This window comes from Pan troglodytes, chromosome 23, assembly GCF_028858775.2.
Source record: "Pan troglodytes isolate AG18354 chromosome 23, NHGRI_mPanTro3-v2.0_pri, whole genome shotgun sequence".
Lineage (NCBI taxonomy): Eukaryota > Metazoa > Chordata > Mammalia > Primates > Hominidae > Pan > Pan troglodytes.
In genome coordinates this window covers 35,255,683-35,281,289 of record NC_086016.1, presented here as the reverse complement: position 1 = coordinate 35,281,289, position 25,607 = coordinate 35,255,683, and the positions used below count along the sequence as shown (strand labels likewise).

The 25,607-nt window shown below is 40.5% G+C and overlaps 1 protein-coding gene across 3 annotated transcripts in view; it reads left to right on the top strand.

The window, feature by feature from the left end:
• LARGE1 (LARGE xylosyl- and glucuronyltransferase 1) overlaps positions 1 to 25,607 on the top strand; it is an 851,853-nt gene that overhangs the window by 737,480 nt on the left and 88,766 nt on the right. The window contains exons 14-15 of one of the 3 annotated variants that reach the window (XR_010156082.1): positions 13,386 to 13,582; positions 15,867 to 22,130. Coding sequence is in view for 1 of the 3 variants with exons in the window: in XM_063808040.1 (XP_063664110.1) it covers positions 13,386 to 13,455 (70 nt within the window). In the remaining 2 variants the exon portion in view is untranslated. Of the gene's footprint in view, positions 1 to 13,385; positions 15,309 to 15,866; positions 22,131 to 25,607 lie in introns of those variants that run through there. The other 2 variants (XR_010156081.1, XM_063808040.1) reach the window with 2 other exon arrangements.

Sequence of the window (25,607 nt, the reverse complement as noted above, 5' to 3'; positions counted from 1 at the left end):
TGAAGGGGAGTGTCTTAGTCCATTTCTGCTGCTATTACAAAATAACTGATACTGGGTAATTTGTAAAGACCAGAAATGTATTTCTCACAGGTCTGTAGGTTGGGAGTCCAAGATCAAGGTGCTGGCTGGTGAGGGCCCAGTCTCTCCACTGCCAAGATGGTACCTTGTTGCTGCATCTTCCAAAGAGGAGGACTGCTGTGTCCTCACATGGCAGAAGGCAGAAGGGCAAGAAAGGCAAAATATTGCATGACTTCTCTTTTACGAGGGCCTTACTCCCATTCACAAAGGAAGAGTCCTCATGACCTAATCACTTCTTAAAGGCCCCACCTCTTAATACTGTCACAGTAGCCATTACGTTTCAACACAAATTTTGGAACAGACACCATCATTCAAACCGTAGCAGGGGATTAAAGTGGTAAATCAGTAAGGAGGAAATTGTATTTGAAAAACCCTTTGAACCTGCCCACCCTTTCCATAATAAGGAGTCTGCTCGCAGTTGCTAGTCTAATTGAATCCAAATAGAAACCCAGCAAATAAATGGACAACCCCCAAAGTACTTAAATAATAGGGAGAACAAATTGTTGGGATATACAGAAGAGTAAAACACTACATTGATTTAAGGAGCTACCAGGATGCCACAATGTAACTTCATAAAGGCAGAACAACAGAAATATTTCCTTGAACAGTACCTATGCATCTTGTACTGCTCTGCCCTTCTGTCATGAAATTGGCCTCACAGAAAGCATCATGAAGCCATGTAAATTTTCATGTAATAAAAGCAAAAACTTTATATTTCCCAGGGCTATTTGTGTCATTAACCTCACCCTTAATTAATTTGGGAAAGATTTTGCTCAAGAGAAGAAAGATCCAGGTATAAGTGTGTAGGGGGCAAAGGGCTTTCTAGTGCTCCAACCTCATTCTAAATGACAGCTGTCTTCCTCTGTACATGTGGGTGGTTCTGATTTAGAATAGCTCCTTCACAGCTTTTGCCCCCATAGCTGCATGTGTGGATTGCTATGGTTTGAATATGCCTTCCAAATTTCATGTGTTGGAAACTTTATTCAAAATTTATATGTTGATTGGAGGTGGGATAATGGAGAGGTAATTAGGATTAGATAAGATTCTTCAGGGTGGGGCCCCCATGATGGGACTGTTGGCTTTATAAGAAGAAACATCAAGGCCTGGGCTGACACACATGCTCTTGCCCTCTTGCCGTGTGATGCCCTCCACCCTGTTATGATGCAGCAAGAAGGTCCTCACCAGATGCTGGTATCATACTCTTGGAATTCTCAGCTTTCAAAACTGTAAGAAATAAATTTCTTTTCTTTATAAATTACCCAGTCTCAGGTATAGCAATAGAAAATGGAGTAAGACATGGATACATATACATTTTATCATAATTCTGGAAACATGAGAGGATGCCAACAGTTTATAGTTGAGTGTTCAAATATAAACTGGTATAATATTTATGGTTTCAGCATTAGTACTAAATTCACATTGGTATACTAGAAATTATTCAACTCTATTATCCTCTTAGGTATATTGAGGAGGAAGAGAATATTCTGTTCTTCAAGTCAGACTTTTTGAAGAAAGGAAAAAATTACTGCTTCTCCCCCAGTTAACTTTCATAAAGCAAAACCCCAAAAAATATAGTTTGAAGAATTCATTTTTCATGTTGTGGGTTCACTTTGGACTCCATCCAAACCCTGTCCCCACTCATCCGCTCTAAGACAGCAGTCCCTGAACCTGTTCATGCCCATTCTAAGCCTCAGCCTCCTTCTGCATAACTTGAGTGCCTTTCTTCATGAGTATCACCTTCACAGGATGCTTGTGTGTTTCAACATCAAAACAAAACTGGTGGATTCCAGGAACAGCATAAAGACTCCAGTGTTCAGATCAAAGTGGCCTTAATGGTTGTGCAGGGCTTCCTTTAAGGCAAGGGGCTGCAAGGGGCCTGGGAAGATATCACTCAGCTTCATGACAAAGGAAAACTTTTGTGTGTATGGACACTGCTCAATATCTTTTGGAAACTCATTTGGCCCTGGTGATCCTAGTGATGCAGGCCTTCCTAAATCATAAAATAAATAAAAGTGGTGTATTAGTCTGTTTTTACACTGCTATAAAGGTACTACCTAAGACCGGGTAATTTACAAACAAAAGAGGTTTAAATGACTCACAGTTCCACATGGCTGGGAGGCTTCAGGAATCTCGCAATCATGGCGGAAAGTGAAGGAGAAGCAAGGTACCTTCTTCACAAGGTAGCAGCAGGAGACAGAGAGAGTGAAGCTGGAAGAGCCACACACTTTTCAAGCACAGATCTTGTGAGAACTCACTGACTACCACGAGAACAGCATGAAGGAATACTGCCCCTACGATCCAGTCACCTCCCATCAGGCCCCTCCCTCGACACATGGGAATTACAATTTGAGAAGAGATTTGGGTGGGGATGCAGAGTCAAACCATATCAAGTGAGACGGGGTGATTCTGAGTTGATCCTTTTCACACGAAGTGGTTTCCTACACCATCCCACATCCACCCATTCCAAGCAACTTCTAGTCATCTGTTAAGACTCAACTCAAATATTTCTTCTTTATCTACTTTAGACTGAGATTTTTTTTTCTTTATCCTCTAAGATATGGGAATCACAGCATTATGTGCTAACACTGATCATAGTCCTTGTCATAGGAATTTTGAACATTGAATTAATTCTATATTTTCTCTCTTTTTGTGTTACTTGAGGCAGGAGATACAAAGTCTGCATCTAGATTTAGAGGGTAGATTTTGACATTGAACTGATATGCCATGCATGTTTGTTAAATGAATAATTAAAAGAATAAATGTTCTCTCTAATATATTAAATATCCATATCTATTGTTTTATTTAATAAGGCATTATAATCTTTCTTCATAAGTTATAATTTTTTATTATTATATTTTAAGTTCTGGGGTACATGTGCAGAACGTGCAGGTTTGTTACATACGTATACACGTGCCATGGGGGTTTGCTGCACCCATCAACCCATCATCTACATTAGGTATTTCTCCTAATGCTATCCCTCCCCTAGTCCCCCAGCCCCGACAGGCCCAGTGTGTGATGTTCCTCTCCCTGTGTCCGTGTGTTCTCATTGTTCAACTCCCACTTACAAGTGAGAACATGCGATGATTGGTTTTCTTTCCTTGTGTTAGTTTGCTGAGAATGACAGTTTCCAGCTTCATCCATGTTCCTGCAAAGGACATGAACTCATCCTTTTTTATGGCTGCATAGTATTCCATGGTGTATGTGTGCCACATTTTCTTTATCCAGTCTATCACTAATGGACGTTAGGGTTAGTTCCAAGTCTTCGCTATTGTGAACAGTGCCACAATAAACATACATGTACATGTGTCTTTATAGTAGAATGATTTATAATCCTTTGGGTATATATCCAGTAATGAGATTGCTGGATCAAATGCTATTTCTAATTCTAGATCCTTGAGGAATCGCCACACTGTCTTCCACAATGGTTGAACTAATTTATGCTCCCATCAACAGTGTAAAAGTATTCCTATTTCTCCACATCCTCTCCAGCATCTGTTGTTTCCTGACTTTTTAATGATTGCCATTCTAACTGGAGTGAGATGATATCTCATTATGATTTTGATTTGCATTTCTCTAATGACCAGTGATGATGAGCATTTTTTCATAAGTTTGTTGGCTGCATAAATGCCTTCTTTTGAAAAGTCTCTATTCATATCCTTTGCCCACTTTTTGATGGGGTTGTTTGGTTTTTTTTCTTGTAAATTTGTTTAAATTCTTTGCAGATTCTGGATATTAGCCCTTTGTCAGATGGATAGAGTGCAAAAATTTTCTCCCATTCTGTAGGTTGCCTGTTCACTCTGATGATAGTTTCTTTTGCTGTGCAGAAGCTCTTTAGCTTCATTAGATCCCATTTGTCAATTTTGGCTTTTGTTGCCATTGCTTTTGGTCTTTTGGTCATGAAGTCTTTGCCCATGCCTATGTCCTGAATGGTATTGCCTAGGTTTTCTTCTAGGGTTTTTATGGTTTTAGGTCTTACATTTAAGTCTTTTATCCATCTTGAGTTAGTTTTTGTATAAGGTGTAAGGAAGGGGTCCAGTTTCAGTTTTCTGCATATGACTAGTCAGTTTTCCCAGCATCATTTATTAAATAGGGAATCCTTTCCCCATTGCTTGTTTTTGTCAGGTTGGTCAAAGATCAGATGGTTGTAGATGTGTGGTGTTATTTCTGCGGCCTCTGTTCTGTTCCATTGGTCTATGTATCTGTTTTGGTACCAGTACCATGCTGTTTTGGTTACTGTAGCCCTGTAGTATAGTTTTAAGTCAGGTAGCGTGATGCCTCCAGCTTTGTTCTTTTTGCTTAGGATTGTCTTGGCAATGCGGGCTCTTTTTTGGTTTATTTGAAATTTAGAGTATTTTTTTCCAATTCTGTGAAAAAAGTCAATGGTAACTTGATGGGGATAGCATTGTATCTATATATTACTTTGGGCAGTATGGCCATTTTCATGATATTGATTCTTCCTATCCATGAGCATGGAATGTTCTTCCATTTGTTTGCGTTCTCTTTTATTTCGTTGAACAGTGGTTTGTAGTTCTCCTTGAAGAGGTCCTTCACATCCCTTTTAAGTTCTATTCCTAGGAATTTATTCTCTTTGTAGCAATTGTGAATGGGAGTTCACTCATGATTTGGCTCTCTGCTTGTCTGCTATTGGTGTATAGGAATGCTTGTGATTTTTGCACATTGATTTTGTATCCTGAGACTTTGCTGAAGTTGCTTATCAGCTTAAGGAGATTTTGGGCTGAGATGATGGGGTTTTCTAAATATATAATCATGTCATCTGCAAACAGAGACAATTTGAGTTCCTCTTTTGCTATTTGAATACCCTTTATTTCTTTCTCTCTCCCTTCCCTTCCCTTCCCTTCCTCCCTGGCCAGAACTTCCAATACTATATTGAATAGGAGTGGTGAGAGAGGGCATCCTTGTCTTGTGCCAGTTTTCAAAGGGAATGCTTCCAGTTTTTGCCCATTGATTTGTGGATGTTGAACCAGCTTTGCATCCCAGGGATGAAGCCGACTTGGTCATGGTGGATTAGCTTTTTGATGTGCTGCTGGATTCGGTTTGCCAGTATTTTATTGTGGGTTTTCACATCGATGTTCCTCAGGGATATTGGCCTGAAATTTTCTTTTTTTGTTGTGTCTCTGCCAGGTTTTGGTATCAGGATGATGTTGGCCTCATAAAATGAGTTAGGGAAGATTCTCTCTTTTTCTATTGTTTGGAATAGTTTTAGAAGGAATGGTACCAGCTCCTCTTTGTACCTCTGGTACAATTCGGCTGTGAATCCGGACATTTTTTGGTTGGCAGGCTATTCATTACGGCCCCAGTTTCAGAACTTGCTATTGGTCTATTCAGGGATTCAACTTCTTCCTGGTTTAGTCTTGGGAGGGTGTATGTGTCCAGGAATTTATCCATTTCTCCTAGATTTTGTAGTTTACTTGCGTAGAGGTGTTTATAGTATTCTCTGATGGTAGTTTGCATTTCTATGGGATCAGTGGTGATATTCCCTTTTTCATTTTTATTGTGTCTATTTGATTCTTCTCTCTTTCCTTCTTTATTAGTCTGGCTAATGGTCAATCTATTTTGTTGTTGATCTTTTCAAAAAAAAAACAGCTGCTGGATTCATTGATTTTTTGAAGGGTTTTTCATGCCTCTATCTCCTTTGGTTCTGCTCTGATCTTAATTATTTCTTGTCTTCTGCTAGCTTTTGAATTTGTTTGCTCTTGCTTCTCTAGTTCTTTTAACTGTGATGTTAGGATGTCGATTTTAGATCTTTCCTGCTCTCTCATGTGGGCATTTAGTGCTATAAATTTCCCTCTACACACTACTTTAAATGTCTCAGAGATTCTGGTATGTTGTGTCTTTGTTCTCATTGGTTTCAAAGAACATCTTTATTTCTGCCTTGATTTCATTATTTACCCAGTAGTTATTCAAGAGCAGTTGTTCAGTTTTCATGTAGTTGTGTGGTTTTGAGTGAGTTTCTTAATCCTGAGTTCTAATTTGATTGCACTGTGGTCGGAGAGCCTGTTTGTTATGATTTCCGTTCTTTTGCATTTGCTGAGGAGTATTTTACTACCAATTATGTGGTCAATTTTAGAATAAGTGCAATGTGGTGCTGAGAAGAATCTATATTCTGTTGATTTTGGGTGGAGAGTTGTCTAGATTTCTATTAGGTCCACTTGGTCCAGAGCTGAGTTCATGTCCTGAATATTCATGTTAATTTTCTGTCTCATTGATCTGTCTAATATTGACAGTGGGGTGTTAAAAATCTCCCATTATTATTGTGTGGGAGTCTAAGTTTCTTTGTAGGTCTCTAAGAACTTGCTTTATGAATCTGGGTGCTCTTGTATTGGGTGCCTATATATTTAGGATAGTTAGCTCTTCTTGTTGCATTGATCCCTTTACCATTATGTAATGGCCTTCTGTGTCTCTTTTGATATTTGTTGGTTTAAAGTCTGTTTTATCAGAGACTAGGATTGCAACCCCTGCTTTTTTTTTTCTTTCTATTTGCTCAGTAAACCTTCCTCCTTCCCTTTATTTTGAGCTTATATGTGTCTTTGCACGTGAGATGGGTCTCCTGAATACAGCATGATGAGTCTTCACTCTTTATCTAATTTGGCCATCTGTGTCTTTTAATTGGGGCATTTAGTCCATTTACATTTAAGGTTAATATTGCTATGTGTGAATTTGATCTTGTCATTGTGATATTTTGCCTGCTAGTTGATGCAGTTTCTTCATAGTGTCGATGATCTTTACAATTTGGTCCGTTTTTGCAGTGGCTGGTACCGTTTATTGCTTTTCATGTTTAGTGCTTCCTTCAGGAGCTTTTGTAAGGCAGGCCTGGTGGTGACAAAATCTCTCAGCATTTGCTTGTCTGTATTTTATTTCTCCTTCGCTTATGAAGCTTAGTTTCGTTCTATATGAAATTCTGGGTTGAAAATTCTTTTCTTTAAGAATGTTGAATATTGGCCCTCACTCTCTTCTGGCTTGTAGGGTTTCTGCAGAAAGATCTGCTGTTAATCGAATGGGCTTCTCTTTGTGGGCAACCCAACCTTTCTCTCTGGGTGCCTTTAACATTTTTTCCTTCATTCCAACCTTGGTGAATCTGATGATTATGTGTCTTGGGGTTGCTCTTCTCGAGGAATATCTTTGTGGTGTTTTCTGTATTTCCTGAATTTGAATGTTGGCCTGTATTGCTAGGTTGGGGAAATTCTCCTGGATAATACCCTGATGTGTGTTTTCCAACTTGGTTCCATTCTCCCTGTCACTTTCAGGCACACCAATCAAATGTAGATTTGGTCTTTTCACATAGCCCCGTATTTCTTGGAGGCTTTGTTCATTTCTTTTTACTCTTTTTTCTCTAATCTTGTCTTCTCACTTTATTTCATTATGTTGATCTTCAATCTCTGATATCCTCTCTTCCACTTGATCAATTTGACTATTGATACTTGTGTATGCTTCATGAAGTTCTCGAATAGAGCACTAGAATCTTATCACATGATACTTAGCACATTATTCTTAGGAGGTGAAATATACTAGAGTAATTAGAGTTCCTAGGATAGGGGTGGAGAATTCGCATCATAGACAATATCCAGAAAAAATTCTATTGCAGAGAAATTTGGGGAAGCCTCAGGAAGCTTACAATCATGAAGGAAGGGGAAGGGGAAGCAAGTACCTTCTTCACAAGGCAGCAGTAGAGAGAGAGAGAGAGTGAGCAGGGGAAACTTTCACTTTTTAGCCATAATATCTCATGAGAACTTCCTCACTGTCATGAGAACAGCATGGGAGAAACCACCATTTCAAAACCAATCATGCCTTCCCAACAGTCCCTCAAAGTCTTAACTCATTCCAGCATTAACTCAAAAGTCCAAGTCCAAAGTCTCATCTGAGACAAAGCAAGTCCCTATGAGCCTGTAAAATAAAAAGCAAGTTAGTTGCTTCCAAGATACAATGGGGGTACAGGCATTGGTAAATATTCCCATTCTAAATGGGAGAAATTGGCCAAAACAAAGGAAAGTCTGAAACCCAGCAGGGCATTCATTAAATCTTAGAGCTTCAATACAATCTCCTTTGATTCCATGTCTCACATCCAGGGCAGGCTGATGCAAGAGGTGGGTTTCCATGGTCTTGGGCACCTATGCCCCTGTGGCTCTGCAGGGTACAGCCCCTGTGGATGTTTTCACAGGCTGGCATTGAGTGCCTGTGGTGTTTCCAGGTGTATGGTGCCTCTGTCAGTGGACCTACCTTTCTGGGGTCTGGAGGACAATGGTCCTCTTCTCACTAGGCAGTGCCCCAGTGGGGACTCTGTGTGGGGACTCCAACCCCACATTTCCCTTCCTCACTGCCTAGCAAATGTTCTCCATGAGGGCTCTACCCTTGCAGCCAGCTTCTGCCTGGATATCCAGGCATTTCCTTACATCCTCTGAAATCTAGGTGGACATTCCCAAATCTCAGCTCTTATCTTCTGTGCACTCTCAGGCCTATCACCACGTGGAAGCTGCCAAGGCTTGGGGCTTGCATCCTCTGAATCAATGGCATGAGCTGTACTTTGGCCCTTTTAGCCACAGCTGCAGCTGTAGTGGCTGGGATGCAGGGCACCAAGTCCCGAAGCTACACAGAGCAGTGGGGCCCTGGGTGCAGCCCACAAAACCACTTTTCCCTCCCAGGCCTCTAGGCCTGTGATGGGAGGGGCTGCTGTGAAGGTCTCTGACATGCCCTGGAGACATTTTCCTCATTGTCTTGGCTATTAACATTCAGGTCCTCATTATTTATGCAAATTCCTGCAGCAGGCTTGAATTTCTCCACAGAAAATGGGTTTTTGTCTTCCACCACATGGTCAGGCTGCAAATTTTCCAAACCTTTATGCTCTACTTCCCTTTTAAACATAAGTTCCAATTTCATACCATCTCTTCGTGAACCCATATGACTGAATGCTTTCAGAAAAAGCCAGGTCACATCTTGAATGCTTCGCTGCTTAGAAATTTCTTCTACCAGACACCCTAAATTATCTCACTCAAGTTTAAAGTTCCACAGATCTCTATGGCAGGGGCAAAATCCTGCCAGTTGCTTTACTAAAGCATAGCAAGAGTGACCTTTGCTCCAGTTCCCAAAAACTTCCTTATCTCCATCTGAGACCACCTCAGCCTGGACTTTATCGTCCATATCACTATCAGCATTTTGGTCAAAACCATCCAACAAGTCTCTAGGAAGTTCCAAACTTTCCCACATCTTCCTGTCTTCTTCTGAGCCCTCCTAACTGTTCCAACCTCTGTCTTTTACCCAGTTCCAAAGTTGCTTCCACATTTTCAGGTTACCTTTATAGCAGTACCCACTTTATAGCAGTACCACTGATGGTACCAATTCTCTGTATTAGTCCATTCTCACACTGCTATAAAGATACCAAGATGGGGTAATTTTTAAAGGAAAGAGATTTAATTGACTCAGCAGTTCTGCATGATTGGGGAGGCCTCAGGAAACTCACACTCATGGCAGAAGGCAAAGGGGAAGCAAGTACCTTCTTCCCAAGGGGGCAGGAGAGAGAGAGTGCAGGGGAAACTACAACTTTTAAACCATCAGATCTTATGATATCTCCCTCATTGCCACGAGAACAGCATCGGGGAAACCACTCCAATGATCCAATCACCTCCCACCAGTCTCTCCTCCGACACGTGGGGATTACAATTCCAGATGAGATTTGGGTAGGGACACAAGCCAAACCATATCAAGCTAGCTCTATGAGGTCTCCTTTATTTATTTTTATATTAATTTATTTATTTTTGAGACAGAGTCTTGCTTTATCATCCAGGCCAGAGTGCAGTGGCATGATCTCGGCTCACAATAACCTCCATCTCCTGGGTTCAAGCGATTCTCCTGCCTCAGCCTCCTGAGTAGCTGGGATTACAGACGTGCACCACCATGCCCGACTAATTTTTGTATTTTGAGTAGAGACGGGGATTCATCATGTTGGCCAGGCTGGTCTAGAACTCCTGAACTCAAGTGATCCCCCCACCTCGGCATCCCAAAGTACTGGCATGTGTCACCAGCCCAGGGCAATAATCTCATTTATGAGGGCTGCCCTCATGATCTAATCACCCCAGAAGACTCCACCTCCTAATACCATCATGTTGGAGCTTAGGTTTCAACACATACATTTAAGGGGGACACAAATATTTGGACCATAGCAAGTTCCTTAGCAGTAACTTGAATAGATAGGTATCTAGGTATCTAAAGGTTAAAAGGATTTCCCTGGTGTCTCAGTGCTATGTAAAACCTCAGGACATTTTTTTCTTCTTTTTTTGAGACAGAGTCTTGCTCTATCACCCAGGCTGGAGTGCATTGGCAAGATCTTGGCTCACTGCAACCTCCGCCTCCCAGGTTCAAGCAATTCTCCTGCCTCAGCCACCCTAATAGCTGGGACTACAGGCACGTGCCACCACACCCAGCTAATTTTTTGTATTTTTAGTAGAGGCGGGGTTTCACCATTTTAGCCAGTATGATCTCAATCTCCTGACCTCATGATCCGCCCGCCTCAGCCTCCCAAAGTGCTGGGATTACAGTTGTGAGCCCCCGCGCCCAGCCCCTCAGGACATTTTTATAACTCTGGGTTATCTATTACTGAGGTTCAATTATTCACTTTTGTTCATTAAGTTTTGAAGCTTAAAGGTAAAACTTAGCTGACTAAAACAAGAAAAGATATGATTTATAGCCTGAAAGTCATGTCTGGTATATGCATGTTAATTTGGCTCCCTTCTTTGTGGGCTTGACTCTAGTTGCAACCCACATCAAGCACAAATTCTTAGCAAGACTTTCCCATAACAAGAAGCACTGTCTCCAAGCAGAATTTTAGGGCCCACATGGGAAGATGATGAAATGTTTTACTACCTCATTATACATAAGACCTAATTCAATCCTTATTTTACCAAGACAATATCTATCATCAATTACATATGACTTTGTAACAGGACAGATTTTTAAAATCTTTATCATATCTTATACAAAAGCAAATGATAACTGTTTGACACTCCTGCGTTCAAAAATATTCCGGAAATGGAGTCATTGCTCACATGCTCTGGGTTGCTTCCTAGGCATTTATAGTCCAGTGGTGGGTCAAGCAATTTTATTCTTATCTTTGACAATCATCAGTGTGCTATTTGGCCTTGCACTGCAGGCCAAGTGCTGGTTTACAGGAAAAGACCCAGGGATTATTTACTGTTGAATTGTAGTTCTTCTGCTTTACTATGTTCAATGCTGCTCCACCACTCCAACTCAGAATTAAATTCTAATATCTTCTTGTAAAACAGTCTTCTTCTTATACACTTGTATATTTGATGTAGATATTAAAGGAGACATTTGAACTAGACCTTAGGAAATGGATGAGTTCATCAAAGATCAGGAACATAAGAATTCCAGGCAGAAAGAACAAAATAAGGGTAATGGGAAAAAACTTGGAATGTTATGTAAATAGTTTGCTTTGTATGAAGTATAATATATAGTAGATATTTTCCTTATAAGGTTGTTATGAGGATTAAAAGAGATGGCATGCATATTAAACAGTAACTAACATTAATTAGCATTTCATGCTTTATGTTTATTAGACCGTTTTGAATATGTAGCACTTAATGTTAGTTTCTTCCTGCACATTTTTCTCATTGGAAATTGCCTCCAATTCTAGACTTTTTGATCTGCATTTGACTTTCTATACCGAAAATGGTTTGTGATAACTCCTAACCTGTGGTTCAGCACAAGGAATACATCTTCAAATAGAAGTCAGGGTAGGAGGTAGCATGGCCTCTTTACTTTGGCCTTATATATACAGCTACTCCTAGAACAGACATGCTGGAAGGAAAATCTAAAAAATGGCCTAGGAATTATAATCTATAATCCTATCCACGCTGAGATCCAGAGCCAGTAAGAATGGGTGAATCTACCTTGTGGTTAAATATTAATCTTGTTGCTGGCAGCTGGTTGTACCAGGGGTAAATATCTGAAGAGGCAATATTGTACTGTTTACTTAAGGCCTTGATAGGGTGATCAGAGACGGGTCCAAGCCTTAGACCCCACAGCTAGGCGTGCCAGAAAGAACTCCTGGAGAAGGTTCACCCACTAAAAGGAAAAAGACTTTTGTCTTAAGAATGGCTGGTAGGAGGCTGACCCAGGTTGTGGGAGGGGCAGTTTCCTGCTTCAAATATTTGCAGGAGGGTGGGTGGAAAGCATCATTTTGTTAATTGGGGTATGCAGATCCTGGTGCCAACAATTTGTTTTTTCTGACATTATCTCCTGAGGCTACTGCTCTAGGGGAGAGAATGAACAGAGTAAATGCCAGCCAGAGTAAGGTTGCTTCTTGTAGGTTGCTGTACTCCAAGGCTTAGCTGGAAATGAAAAGCAAAAGCCAAGGGCAGAGCTTGGAGAAATGAGTAGATGACAATTAACTAATCAAAAACACTATGGTTAAGAACTCGGATTCCTGGGAAACCTGGGATTAGAATCCTGTCTCAGGCTTTTAACTAGCAATCTGGTTGGGAATAAGTAGGATTACTTCTTTGAATCTCAAATTATTAGTCTGTAAAATGCAACAGGAACCTTACCTGTTAGGAATAAATTGAAACATAGAATGGGTGAATGGATACTTAGCAGGCAACTAATAGGGTCTTATGGGTATTAAGCCATAGAAACTGCTCCTCCGAACCATACCCTTGCCCCTTGCTCTAACAGTGGCCAAAATATGCACTATACATCGAATGCAAAATATGCATTTAACAGTATGTATTCACAACTTCATGTGACTTTGAACAAATTTTCTTCATCTCTCTGGGATATGTGCTTTCCTAGCTGTACTGTAAGTTGTAAAATTGAAGTGATAGAAGGGGCTATAATTAAGACTTTTTTAGTATGGAGAAAAATGTTCAGACATAATCACAAAAAGGAATGAGAACTTTCCTGGTCCCCTCAGTTTCAAGTGGCAAGAGGCTTCCAATTAGATCTGATTTTCTGACATCCTCTCCTGGAAATTCCTAGGATATGGCAGAATACTGGAAATGTGATAGACTTTCAATAAGAAGTTGTTGACCAATTAATGGATTATTAATCTTTACTGCTTTTGGAATTACATTCACATTGATAAATTGGGTTACTCTTAATGTTATGCATGTAATGATCTTAGGGAAAAATATACTGGAGAAGGGGGAGTTTCGTTCTGAAATTTAGACCCACTTGAGGAATTGAAGTGTGTGGTTACTCTTAGCCAGTATAATTGCATAGAACAAATAACCACAGAACACACTTTGAATCAACCCTTTCTCATTCTCTTTTGCTTCTAGCTTTGATTTTAGCCAGACCCTATCTCCCATCATCAGCTGCAAGACGACAGTTCCAAACACATGCCTGTAATTGTCCTCGGCGTTGGCTTCCTTCTCGAGGACTTGGGTACTGTTCTTCATGAGCCCTAATTTTACAGCATGTTGGAACGGCTCAACGTTGAAGCCAAAGTGGTATGTGCCAGGTGAACATCCTCAAGGTAAGATTGAAGTGGTACATGCCAGGTGAACATCATCCCCGTGGTAAGATTGAAGTAGTACATGGCAGGTGAACATCCCTGTGGAAAGATTGAAGTGGTACATGCCAGGTGAACATCCCCGTGGTAAGATTGAAGTGGTACATGCCAGGTGAACATCCCCGTGGTAAGATTGAAGTGGTAGGTGCAGATGAACATCCCCGTGGTAAGATTAAGGTGGTACATGCCAGGTGAACATCCCTGTGGTAAGATTGAGGTGGTACATGCAGGGGAACATCCCCTTGGTAAGATTGAAGTGGCCCTGATGATTATGCAACACTTCCTTGAAGACAATGGGCTGGGAGGGGCCTGGGATGGGATCCCTCAGCTTCACTGCAAAGGCAGACTTGAGTGGGGAAGGGCTTCTCAATGTCTCCTGGAGTTCCAGGTGGCCCTAGGTATCCTGGATGGCGTGGGAGTCTTAAACACCAAGGTAAACAGAAACGGGATATTTGAAATTCATGCATTTCACAGTTTATTAATTTCTTTCCATTTTAACCCTCCTTACTAACATTCATTTACCCTTCAAGAATCATCGTAAGCATCATTTTCCCAGGAAGTCCTTTCCTCTATGCCATCAGAATAGCAAAATCTAGTGTTTACTCTGGCCACAGCGTTTACCGCACTGAATAATAATCTCTCCTCTATGTACCTGTTTTGTTTCCTTAAACAGGCCATAGCAGGTATTTTACTTGATTTTGTTCCTGAAGTGCTACCATACAGTGTCCAGCATAGAGTTGATACTCTTGGTGTTTTTCTGAAGCAATGATGGAATAAATAGTTGCTTAGATTTTCAAATTCATCTCATATGTTTGATCATATGATTTTATTATCACAAACAGCAGTTAAGGACTCGAAGGAAACGTTGACCCAGGGAAGTCCAGGGATTGTATCATATCAGAGATAAAAGGGATGTTAGAGTGATGTTTTCCCAGCTGGGCTGTGTGTGATGCAATCAGCTGTAGAGCCTGTGAATAACCCAGTGTCCTCGCTAATAATGCCGTGACCTTCTAAATCAGAATTTTGGGGGTTTGGATCTAAACCTGCATATTAGTAAAGGTCCCTAGATGATTTTGAAGCACAGCTAGATTTAAAAATCGCAGATGAGGAATCAAACCGGTGAGTGGCTTCCCGTGAGGTTCAAATGGCAGAGCATTTTCTCAGAACCTATGGGAGATCTCCTAATACTGTATCCAAGGTTGTTGTTGGTGACACCAAACTGCAGCAAATCTCTGGACTTGCAGCAAACTCACCAGTGCTCCAGTGTTAACAATGGGTGAGCACAGAGCAACTATGCCACTTCAAAGAGCACACCAATTTTAATGCTATCTCAACTATCATCAAGATTTTTCCTTAATCATATAAACATCAAATTGTGGCTTCTTCAGGATCTATCCCCGAAGTTCTTCTGGGGTAAAATCAAAGCATCTATTCTTTCTATAATTTAAACTTTTATTTTAGATTCAGTGGTACACATGCAGATTTGTTACATGGGTTTATTGCACAATGCTGAGGTTTGGGATACGATTGGTCCCGTCACTCAGGTAGTGAGCATAGTATCCATAGTTAGTTTTTCCACCCTCCCTTCCTCCTGCCTCTGGTAGTCCCCATTGTCTATAGTTGCCATCTTTTTGCCCATGAGTACCCAATGTTTAGCTCCCACTTGTAAATGAGAATGTGCGGTATTCGGTTTTCTGTTCCTCAGCATATGTTTTAAGGACCTATGTGCTTACCTGTGCTTGGGATGAGAGTTTGTGGTAATTTTTTTTTTTTTTTTTTTTAATTCTTGTCTTGGCCGAGTGCAGTGGCTCACACCTGTAATACCAGCACTTTGGGAGGCCATGGCAGGTGGATCATCTGAGGTCAGGAGTTTGAGACAAGCCTGACCAACATGTGAAACCCCCTTCTCTATTTAAAAATACGAAAATTAGCCAGGTGTGGTGTTGTGTGCCTGTAATCTCAGCTACTTGGGAGGCTGAGGCAGAAGAATCACTTGAACCTGGGAGGCAGAGGTTGCAGTGAGCTGAGATCGCGCCACTGCACTCCAGCCTGGGTGACAGAGCGAGACTCTGTCTCAAAAATAAAAATATACATAAAAATAAAAAAATAAAAACAAAATCTTACATTGATTATTACTGCTTGTCAGAAACACCTGTATATTTTCACTGGTTTATGGATATTTCAATAGAAGAAAAACAAGAAAAGAAATAACCAATAACATCTGAATGTTTTATTTTCTCACCTGGAGTGCCGCTCATCCCTGGAAGACGTACATGGGGACTTCGAGCTCCTGGGAATCTATGAGAATTGCAGAACCTTGACATTTCTGAAGAGTTGACATCAGCTCCCACTGATAAAACAGACAAAGCGAAAAGTCAGACATCGACAGCAGGAGATCAATGGATAAAAACGGACATAAACTGCAAGATGTTTCTGCTCCTCGTGAAGGATTATGTTCCCAGCACTGTTAGGGGGCAGCAAACTCACAATCCCAAGAAATAATTTTGAGTTTGGTCATATTCATGCTCTCCTCCTACCTCCCTTCTTAATGGGGCACAAACAGGGAGAAAGGCGACCTATAGCTATCTGGTATTTGATGTTAATATTGTTTGCTGAAACTTGAACTTCTGCTGACGTAGAGGTTTTCTCGAGGACACTCAAGCCTTTGACTCTTTAAGTAAATATACTCAGTGGTGCTATCTTTGTTATGATTTGGCCCTGATAGCCGACACAATTAAGCATGGAATTTCCTCAAAAACAAGCCAATTGGGAGTTTCGTTTACTATTCACCACTTGCTAAATGTTTCCCTCATATCTGCATCGTAAATTTCTTTTTATTCTTACAGAATAGCTAGAGATCACCAGTTTAAGAAATCCTACAAGACTTTTTCCATGAGAGCTATGCACTCTCTCTCCAGCATCACCTCTCCATCTGCTTTTCACGATGCATTTCTTACACTGGAATATGATAAAACCGTACACTGCACTTAGCCCTTCCCCGTAAAGGGGCGATGAGCTGTTTAAGCGTAAAGGGGTAGTTACTAAGCCCATGCCATCGTCTGTATTAAGTCTTATTTTTGTATTTCTACATGGGTGGAAAGAGAGCCTGTTAAGTGAATGTACCTGTAATGGACAAATTCATGCCAAACAGTGGAGTAGCTTTCAATTATTTTGGAGCCAAAGACCTTCACTTCATTCTGGAGTATTGAAACACAAAGATGGTCATTGGAAATGTTGGAAACTGTTTTTTTTCCTACATCAGTAAAAGCATACCACACTTCATTTTAAAATGTAATACAGAGTTATAGAAAATATATTCAAGGCCCAAGTGACAAATTGGTAAATAGCGAAAAGAATCAGAGCTTGAACAATTTACTTAGTTCTTCTGAGCACACTTTTCCAACCTGCAACATGGGGACAATGAGGGCTGCCCAAGACGACTGTGTTAAGGATCTGTGATAATTTATATGATGCATCTAGTACAGTGTTGGACTTAAAAGAAACTCATAATATTTGAGAATATATACAAGTGCTGGATTTTCATGGAATGACAGACACCCCTTTACTCACATTGATTAAGCAGTGCAATTACAACATAGACATGAGAAGAGAATCTGAGGAGACACCTCTATTTATGGGTACCGGCATGAGCAAACAGTAAAGGAAATTTTCCCAGAGGACTGTAATCCACCTCCAACACTAATGAAAGAACTTTGTAAGCATACACGTCCAAGTGTTAACCTTTTAATTGGTGACAATCTCCTTATTATGAAAGTTTTAAGAGGTACTTAGTGTGCCATAACATTTTGTCATAAGTGTACAATTCAGTAATTTTTAGTCAATTGTTAGAGCTGTGCAACCACTGCCACAATTCAATTTTAGAATATTTCCATCACCCCGAAAAGGCTTCATGTGCCAATTTACACACATCCTCTATTTTCACCCCAACCTCCAGGCAGCCATTCTTTCTTCTGTAGATAAGCAAGCCATCAGTAACTTCCTTGCCAGCAAAGTTGATCCTGATTTATGATTTTTCTGATACTTTAAGTAAAGAGAAAGAAAAGTCATAGGGAAGATGATATAGTTTGGCTGTGTTCTCACCCAGATCTCATCTTGAAATGTAGTTCCCATCATCCCCACATGTCATGGGAGGGACCTGGTGGGAGGTAATTGAATCACTGGGGCAGTTACCGCCGTGCTGTTCTGTGATAGTGACTGAGTTCTCATGAGATCTGATGGTGTGATAAGGGGCTTTTCCTCCTTTGTTCAGCACTTTTCTCTCCTGCCGCCCTGTGAAGAGGTGCCTTCCACCATAATTGTAAATTTCCTGAGGCCTTGCCTGCCATGCTGAACTGTGAGTCAATCAAACCTCTTTTCTTTATAAATCATGCAGTCTCGGGCAGTTCTTTATAGCAGTGTGAGAATGGACTAATACAGTAAATTGGTATTATCTCATTATAATGAGAGTGGGGTGCTACTGTAAAGATACCTGAAAATGTGGAAGCAACTTTGGAACTGGGTAACAGGCAGAGGTTGGAACAGTTTGGAGGGCTCAGAAGACAGAAAAATGTGGGAAAATGTGGAACTTCCTAGAGACTTGTTGAATGGTTTTGACCAAAAGGCTGATAGTGATATGGACAATGAATTCCAGGCAGAAGTGGTCTCAGATGGGGATGAGGAACTTCTTGGGAACTGGAATAAAGGTGGTTCTTGAAATGCTTTAGCAAACAGACTGGAAGCATTTTGTCCCTCCCCTAGAGATCCTCATCCTCTAGACCCCAGAATGGTTGGTCCACCAACAATTTAGACCAAGTCACAGACACTCAATGCCAGCCCATGAAAGCAGCTGGGAGGGGGGCTGTATTATGCAAAGCCATAGGGGCAGAGCTGCCCAAGGCTGTGAGAGCCCACCTCTTGCCTCAGCATGACCACAATGTAAGACATGGAATCAAAGAAGATCATTTTGGAACTTTAAGGTCTCATGACTGCCCTATTGGATTTTGGACTTGCAATGGGGCCTGTAACCCTTTTGTTTTGGCCAGTTTCTCCTATTTGGAGCAGATGTATTTACCCAATTCTTGTACCCCTATTGTATCTAGGAAGTAACTAACTTGCTTTTGATTTTACAAGTTCATCGGTGGAAGGAACTTGCCTTGTCTCAGATGAGACTTTGGACTTGGACTTTTATTGGGTTAATGCTGGAATGAGCTAAGACTTTGGGGGACTGTTGGGAAGGCATGATTGTGTTTTGAAATGTGAAGAAGACATGAGATTTGGGAGGGGCCGGGGGCAGAATGATATGGCTTGGCTCTGTATCCCCACCCAAATCTCATCTTGAATTCTAGTTCCCATCATCCCCATGGGTCGTGGGAGGGACCTGGTGGGAGGTAATTGAATCATGGAGGCGGTTACCCCCATGCTGTTCTCATGATAGTGAGTGAGTTCTCACAAGATCTGATGGTTTTATAACGGGCTTTTCCCCACTTGCTCGGCATTTCTCTCTCCTGCCACCCTGTGAAGAGGTGCCTTCCATGACTGTAAGTTTCCTCAGACCTCCCCAGCCATGCTAAACTGTGAGTCAGTTGAACCTCTTTATAAATTACTCAGTCTCAGGCAGTTCTTTATAGCAGCATGAGAATGGACTAATACAGAGGAAAAACCACACTCACTTTTAAAACATGTTTTCCAATGTCAGACAGAGAAAGGGAAATTCAAATCTTCACTCTGCTACTTTCATCCTGGGAGATCTGGCCCAGGCCAACTTCCCTTCACTCAGCCTGAGATCTAGAGAAGTGCAATAAATGCTACACTCCTTGTCAGCCAGCTGTGAAGCTTAAAGCAAATGCTGTGTGAAAAGGGTCTATCACTATGTCTGGAACATAGGGTGTGTTTCCTATATGCACATTACTGCCTCCACGCAACCTCCCATCTCCTATGCATGCACTGTGCTGATTTCTGAACAGGAGAGGACTGCCACTAAAAGTGTTAATAATCACTCACATGACAACACAGAGCATCTGTCACAGTAATTTTAAGGTGGATATAAAAATTACATACAGTCTCCAGACATGTCTGCTTCATGTCTCTAATCCCATTTTCATGACAACTTTGTGAAGTGAAGAAGAGAATCGTATTGTATTCTACATTGTAGAGAACGGGAAATAGAAAGCCAGCAAGGTAGAGTGGTTGGACTCCCCCAAAGTCAGCTAAGTAATGGAGGAGCCAAGTATGAAACTCCTAGCTGATTTTTTCTCTCATTCAACGATATGGAAGGGTCAGCGTCTGAATGCAGATACACAGACTCATTAACTCTTCCTCCTTCCAACTGTCCTCAACATACACATACACACACAAAGTCCAAACAAAAAATGTAATTCAAATAGGTTCCCACTAAAACCAAGAGAGATATCAATTGATTTGCTCAGCATTTAGAACATTGAACTTGTCATATATTTTAAGGACACTACAACTGTAATGTAAAGCTTAACACTGAATGTGCTGTAGGCTTTTATTGAAGTTGATTATGCTACTTTGTGTCCCCTATGTGAAAACTTATGGGAAAGATTTCCCTCTGTATAAGTTCAAGTCCCTCAAGTAATTGATATATCTTTCTTTTATGCAAATGCTAAGTGCATAAGTTATTTTGTTTCTCTTTTTGATTTGAGTGTTGTTTTTTTTTTTTTTTTACCACTAATAGTTTCAGATCCAAATTTTCAGGTAAAATTTAAAATTGATTGCCAGGCATTGTGGCTCACACCTATAATCCCAGCACTTTGGGAGGCTGAGGCGGGTGGATCACAAGGTCAGGAGATCGAGGTCATCCTGGCTAACACGGTGAAACCCCGTCTCTACTAAAAAAAAAATACAAAAAATTAGCCAGGTGTGGTGGCGGGTGCCTGTAGTCCCAGCTACTCAGGAGGCTGAGGCAGGAGAATGGCGTGAACCTGGGAGGCGGAGCTTGCAGTGAGCCGAGATTGTGCCGCTGCGCTCCAGCCTGGGTGACAGAGAAAGACTCCATCTCAAAAAAAAAAAAAAAAAATTTTAAATTGATCTAGGTACCAAGAGGCAGAGTAACTACATTTAAACCTATCAGTCTATCAATGCGTATTTGCGTTGTCTTTTAATTTTTTTCATTCCTAATTTTTATCTGGTAAAATGTTTTAAATTTATTTTATGATTGCACACTAGGGACCTTAAATACTCCACAGAAAAAGGTGAGCAGGAGGAAGAGAGAGTGACAACAGATAATAAATGAATATATATGTGAATGAAAAGTGTACAGATATTTTGCTTTTGTCAAAGACTGAGAACTTCAAATTGAAATTAGTATATACAACAAATATTATGTGTTAGATTTTGATTTTATGTTATAATTAGTTAAATAGTGAAATAAGTCAGAGAACTGTCAGACAATTAGAGAATGTGGAGAAAAGGCCAAGATAGAAGAGAATGATGGAATCAGAAAGGGGAAGTGACAGGAAGACACAGCCACACCCAGATGGGCAGAGAGAAGAAATGAGGGTTTGAAACAGGGATGAAGACAAAGAGGGCCCAGAGAATCTGCAAGTGTTGATATATTTGATTATAGGGATGAGAATATTAATATTAGGTTATATATCAGAGTGCTGATAAAAAATATACATTCTATAGTCAAATGTATAAACATTTTGCATTATTTAACCTTCTGCTTTTTGAATGTCACAGTTTCCCTGGACTAATTTGGTACAATATAATTCATTACCTATTGACAACCTAAGGTTTTATCTACATTTAACTTCTAATTCCACCCTATTCTATCTGCCATATCTGATTGAAGAACTAAGATGGAATTTATCCCTTTGTCCAGTGTTACGGGAAAATTGTATCTCAGGATAGTTTTGATGATAAAATAAATTGCAAGTGATAGCAGAAGACATTACTTTGGATAGTTACTTGTATCAACATATGGGGCTCAATTCTTTATCAGTTAACACTGATTACAGTTACCTACAATTCCCATGGAGAGGCCTCTTCCTTATATTCTGAATATCCTGATATTCAGATGGAAGTTTTTGTATTATAATAAATATGCTTCTGGTCATTTCATTCTTCTCTCACCTGCCTTTCTTTCAAAGCTAGAGGGAAGATGTTATAATATATCAATTGTTCTTAATATTTATTTTTTTGTTTATGTCTGAGGCCAACAACCTAAGTTGGTTTCTAACTAGAGTGAAGTTGTGTCAATTGATGTTCAAACATAGGCTCTATTTGTTAGTCGTTCATTTATTTTTCTCTTACTGCCTTCTTTTGCAATAATTGAGCAGTTGTTTCAAAAGATTTAAATTTATCTCCACTATTGGTTTGTTATCTACACCATTTTGTTTTATTATTTTAGAATGCTGTTGCAATGTATAGAATATACATTTTCAACTCAGCACAGTATAATTACAAATAATATTATACCACATCACTTAGTGGATAAGAACTTCAATGTAGTATAATTTCATTTCCCTTCTCTCATTCTTTGTAATATTTTTGACATGTTTTACACACTCATGTATTTTAAATATACAATACACTGTTATTTTTCTTATTTTCAATAATTATCTTTTAAAGTGATTAAATGAAGAATATATTTTGCATTGTTCTGCAAATTTACTATTTTTGGTATTCTTCATTTATTCATGTAAATCTGAGCTTCCTTCTTCACCTTGACTTTTCAAGATTATTTTTACTGGGTCTACAAATCTAGGTTGGCAGTCATTTCCTTTCATCACTCTAAAGATGTAATTCCTTTGTCTTCTGAATTTCGTAATTTCTTTTGTGAAAGCTAGTTTTTCTTGAAAAGTAATGTATTATTTTTATCTGATTGCTATCAGATTTTCTCTTTGTAAAATTAAAGCTATGATAAGTACTAAAAGAAGGGTATCATGATGTTTCAATAATACAAAAAAAGGAGGATTTGTACAAGTCAGTTCGATCATCCTTCATGAGTATTTTTACTCATCAACATTGTTGATAGTGGTATGGAAGTATGGATAAGTAGGAGGAAAATGAGTTTTATGCAGAGGTAAGACAATGAGCAGTGGTTCTCTGTTGGTACAAGCATGTTACTGAGGACTAAAAGGCAGTTTAGTTAGAGCTGTAAATAATACAAGGAAGGGACTGAGATGCAAATGGGAAGTGGGGAGGGGCCAGGCCATGTGCAACATTGTAAGCCATGCAAAGAAATTGGTCTTTATCCTTAAAAAAGTGGGAAAACATTAAAGAGTTTTTAAGCATGGGATACCATGACCAGATTTCCATTTTTGAAAGCTCACATGGGTTAATAGGTAGAGTGGCTGAAAAAAGTATCAACTTAAAAAGGACCAGAAGGTTAATCTCTCAGCTTTTTATACATGAAAGTCATCAAGTTATCTTACTTACTTCATAATGATTATTCACTCACTTTGGACTCTGAGCTCACTTGATGAATTATCCTTCTTTTGTAATACTACAAAAGGCCAGTCTTTATTAACTATGATATTAGTCCATTTTCATCCTGCTGATAAAGACATACTTGAGACTGGGCAATTTACAAAAGAAAGGTTTATCGGACTTACAGTTCCATGTGGCTGTAGAGGCCTCACAATCACGGCAGAAGGTGAAAGGCGTGTCTCACATGGCGGCAGACAAGAGAAGAGTGCTCATGCAGGGAGACTCCCATTTTTAAAACCATCAGATCTCATAAGACTTATTTGATATCATGATAACAGCACAGGAAAGACCTGCCACCATGATTCAATTACCTCCCACTGGGTTCCTCCCACAACACATTGGAATTGTGGGAGTTACAATTCAAGATGAAATTTTGGTGGGGACACAGCCAAACCATATCATTCTACCCCTGCCCCCACCAAATCTCATGTCCCCACATTTCAAAACCAGTCATGCCTTCCCAATATTTCCCCAAAGTCCTAACTCATTTCAGCATTAACTTAAAAGTCCACAGCCCAAAGTCACATCAAAGACAAGGCAAGTCCCTTCCACCTAAAAGTCTTTAAAATCAAAAGCAAGATAGTTACCTCCTAGATACAATGGGGTTACAGGCATTGGCTAAATACAACCATTCGAAATGGGAGAAATTGGCCAAAACAAAGGTGATACAGGCCCCAAGCAAGTCAGAAATCCAGTGGAGCAGTCAAACCTTAAAGCTCAAAAATAATCTCCTTTGACTCCATGTCTCACATCCAGATAACACTAATGTAAGAGGTGGGCTCCCACAGCCTTGGGCAGCTCTGCCTCTATGGCTTTGCAGGGTATAGCCCCCTTTCCCCATTCTGCCCTGCCAGCTGCTTTCATGGGCTGGTGTTGAGTGTCCGTGGTTTTTCCAGAAGCACAGTGCAAGCTGTTGGTGGATCTACCGTTCTGGGATCTGGGGGATGCTGGGCCCTCTTCTCACAGCTCCACTAGGCAGTGCCCCAATAGGGACTCTGTGTGGGGACTCTGACCCCCATGTCCCTTCCACACTGCCCTAGCAGAGGTTCTCCATGAGGACCCCACCCCTGCAGCAAACTTCTGCCTGGGCATCCAGACGTTTCCATACATCCGCTGAAATCTGGGCAGAGGTTCCCAAACTTCATTTTTTCACTTCTGTGCACCCACAGGCTCAACACTACATGGAAGCTGCAAGGCTTGGGGCTTCCACCCTCTGAAGCAACAGCCCGAGCTGTACCTTGGCCCCTTTCAGTCACAGCTGGAGTGGCTGGGATGCAAGGCACCAAGTTCCTAGACAGCACACAGCAAAGGGACCCTGGGCCTGGCACATGAAACCATTTTTCCCTCCTAAACCTTTGGCCCTTGATGGGAGGGTCTGCCTCAAAAGTCTCTGACATGCCCTGGAGACATTTTCTCCTTTGTCTTGGTGATTAACATTTGGCTTCTCATTACTTATGCAAATTTCTGCAGCCTCCTTGAATTTCTCCTCAGAAAATGGGTTTTTATTTTCTATCGCATTGTCAGGTTGAAAATTTTCCAAACTTTTATGCTCTGTTTCCCTTTTAAAACGGAATGCCTTTAACAGCAACCAACTCACCTCTTGAATGCCTTGATGCTTAGAAATTTCTTCCACCAGAAACCCTAGATCATCTCTCTGAAGTTCAAAGTTCCACAGATCTCTAGGAAAGGGGCAAAATGCCACCAGTCTCTGTGCTAAAATGTAACAAGAGTCATTTTTGCTCCAATTCCCAACAAGTTCCTCATCTCCATCTGAGACCACCTCAGCCTGGATTTCATTGTCCATATCATTATCAGCATTGTGGTCAAGCCATTTACCAAGTCTCTAGGGAGTTCCAAACTTTCCCACATTTTCCTCTCTTCTTCTGAGCCCTCCAAAGTGTTCCAACCTCTACCTGTTAAAATGTAACAGGTACCTCTACCTGTAAAAATGTTCAAAAGTCCACATTTTTGGGTATCTTTTCAGCAGCACCCCACTCTTGGTATTAATTTACTGTATTAGTCCATTTTCTGATACAGTAAATTGGTACCACTGCTGACAAAGACATACCTAGACTGGGCAATTTACAAAAGAAAGAGGTTTATTGGACTTACAGTTCCACGTGGCTGGGGAGGCCTCACAATCATGGTGGAAGGTGAAAGGCACATCTCACATGGCAGCAGACAAGAGAAGAAGCTTGTGCAGGGAAACTCCCATTTTTAAAACCATCGGATCTCATGAGACTTATTCACTATCACAAGAACAGCATGGGAAAGACCTGCCACCATGATTCAATTACCTCCCACTGGATTCCTCCCATGACTCATGGGAACTGTGGCAGTTACAATTCAAGATGAGATTTTGGTGGAGACACAGCCAAACCATATCAAATCTGTATCTTACATATATGTCTATCTATGAGGCCTAGTCTTATCCATCTTTATAAATAAATATTTTCCATTTAACCCAAGAAAAAAAAAGACTAACTTATTATGATTCTTAAATAGAAGAAGGAAAGGAAGAAAGAGTGATGAG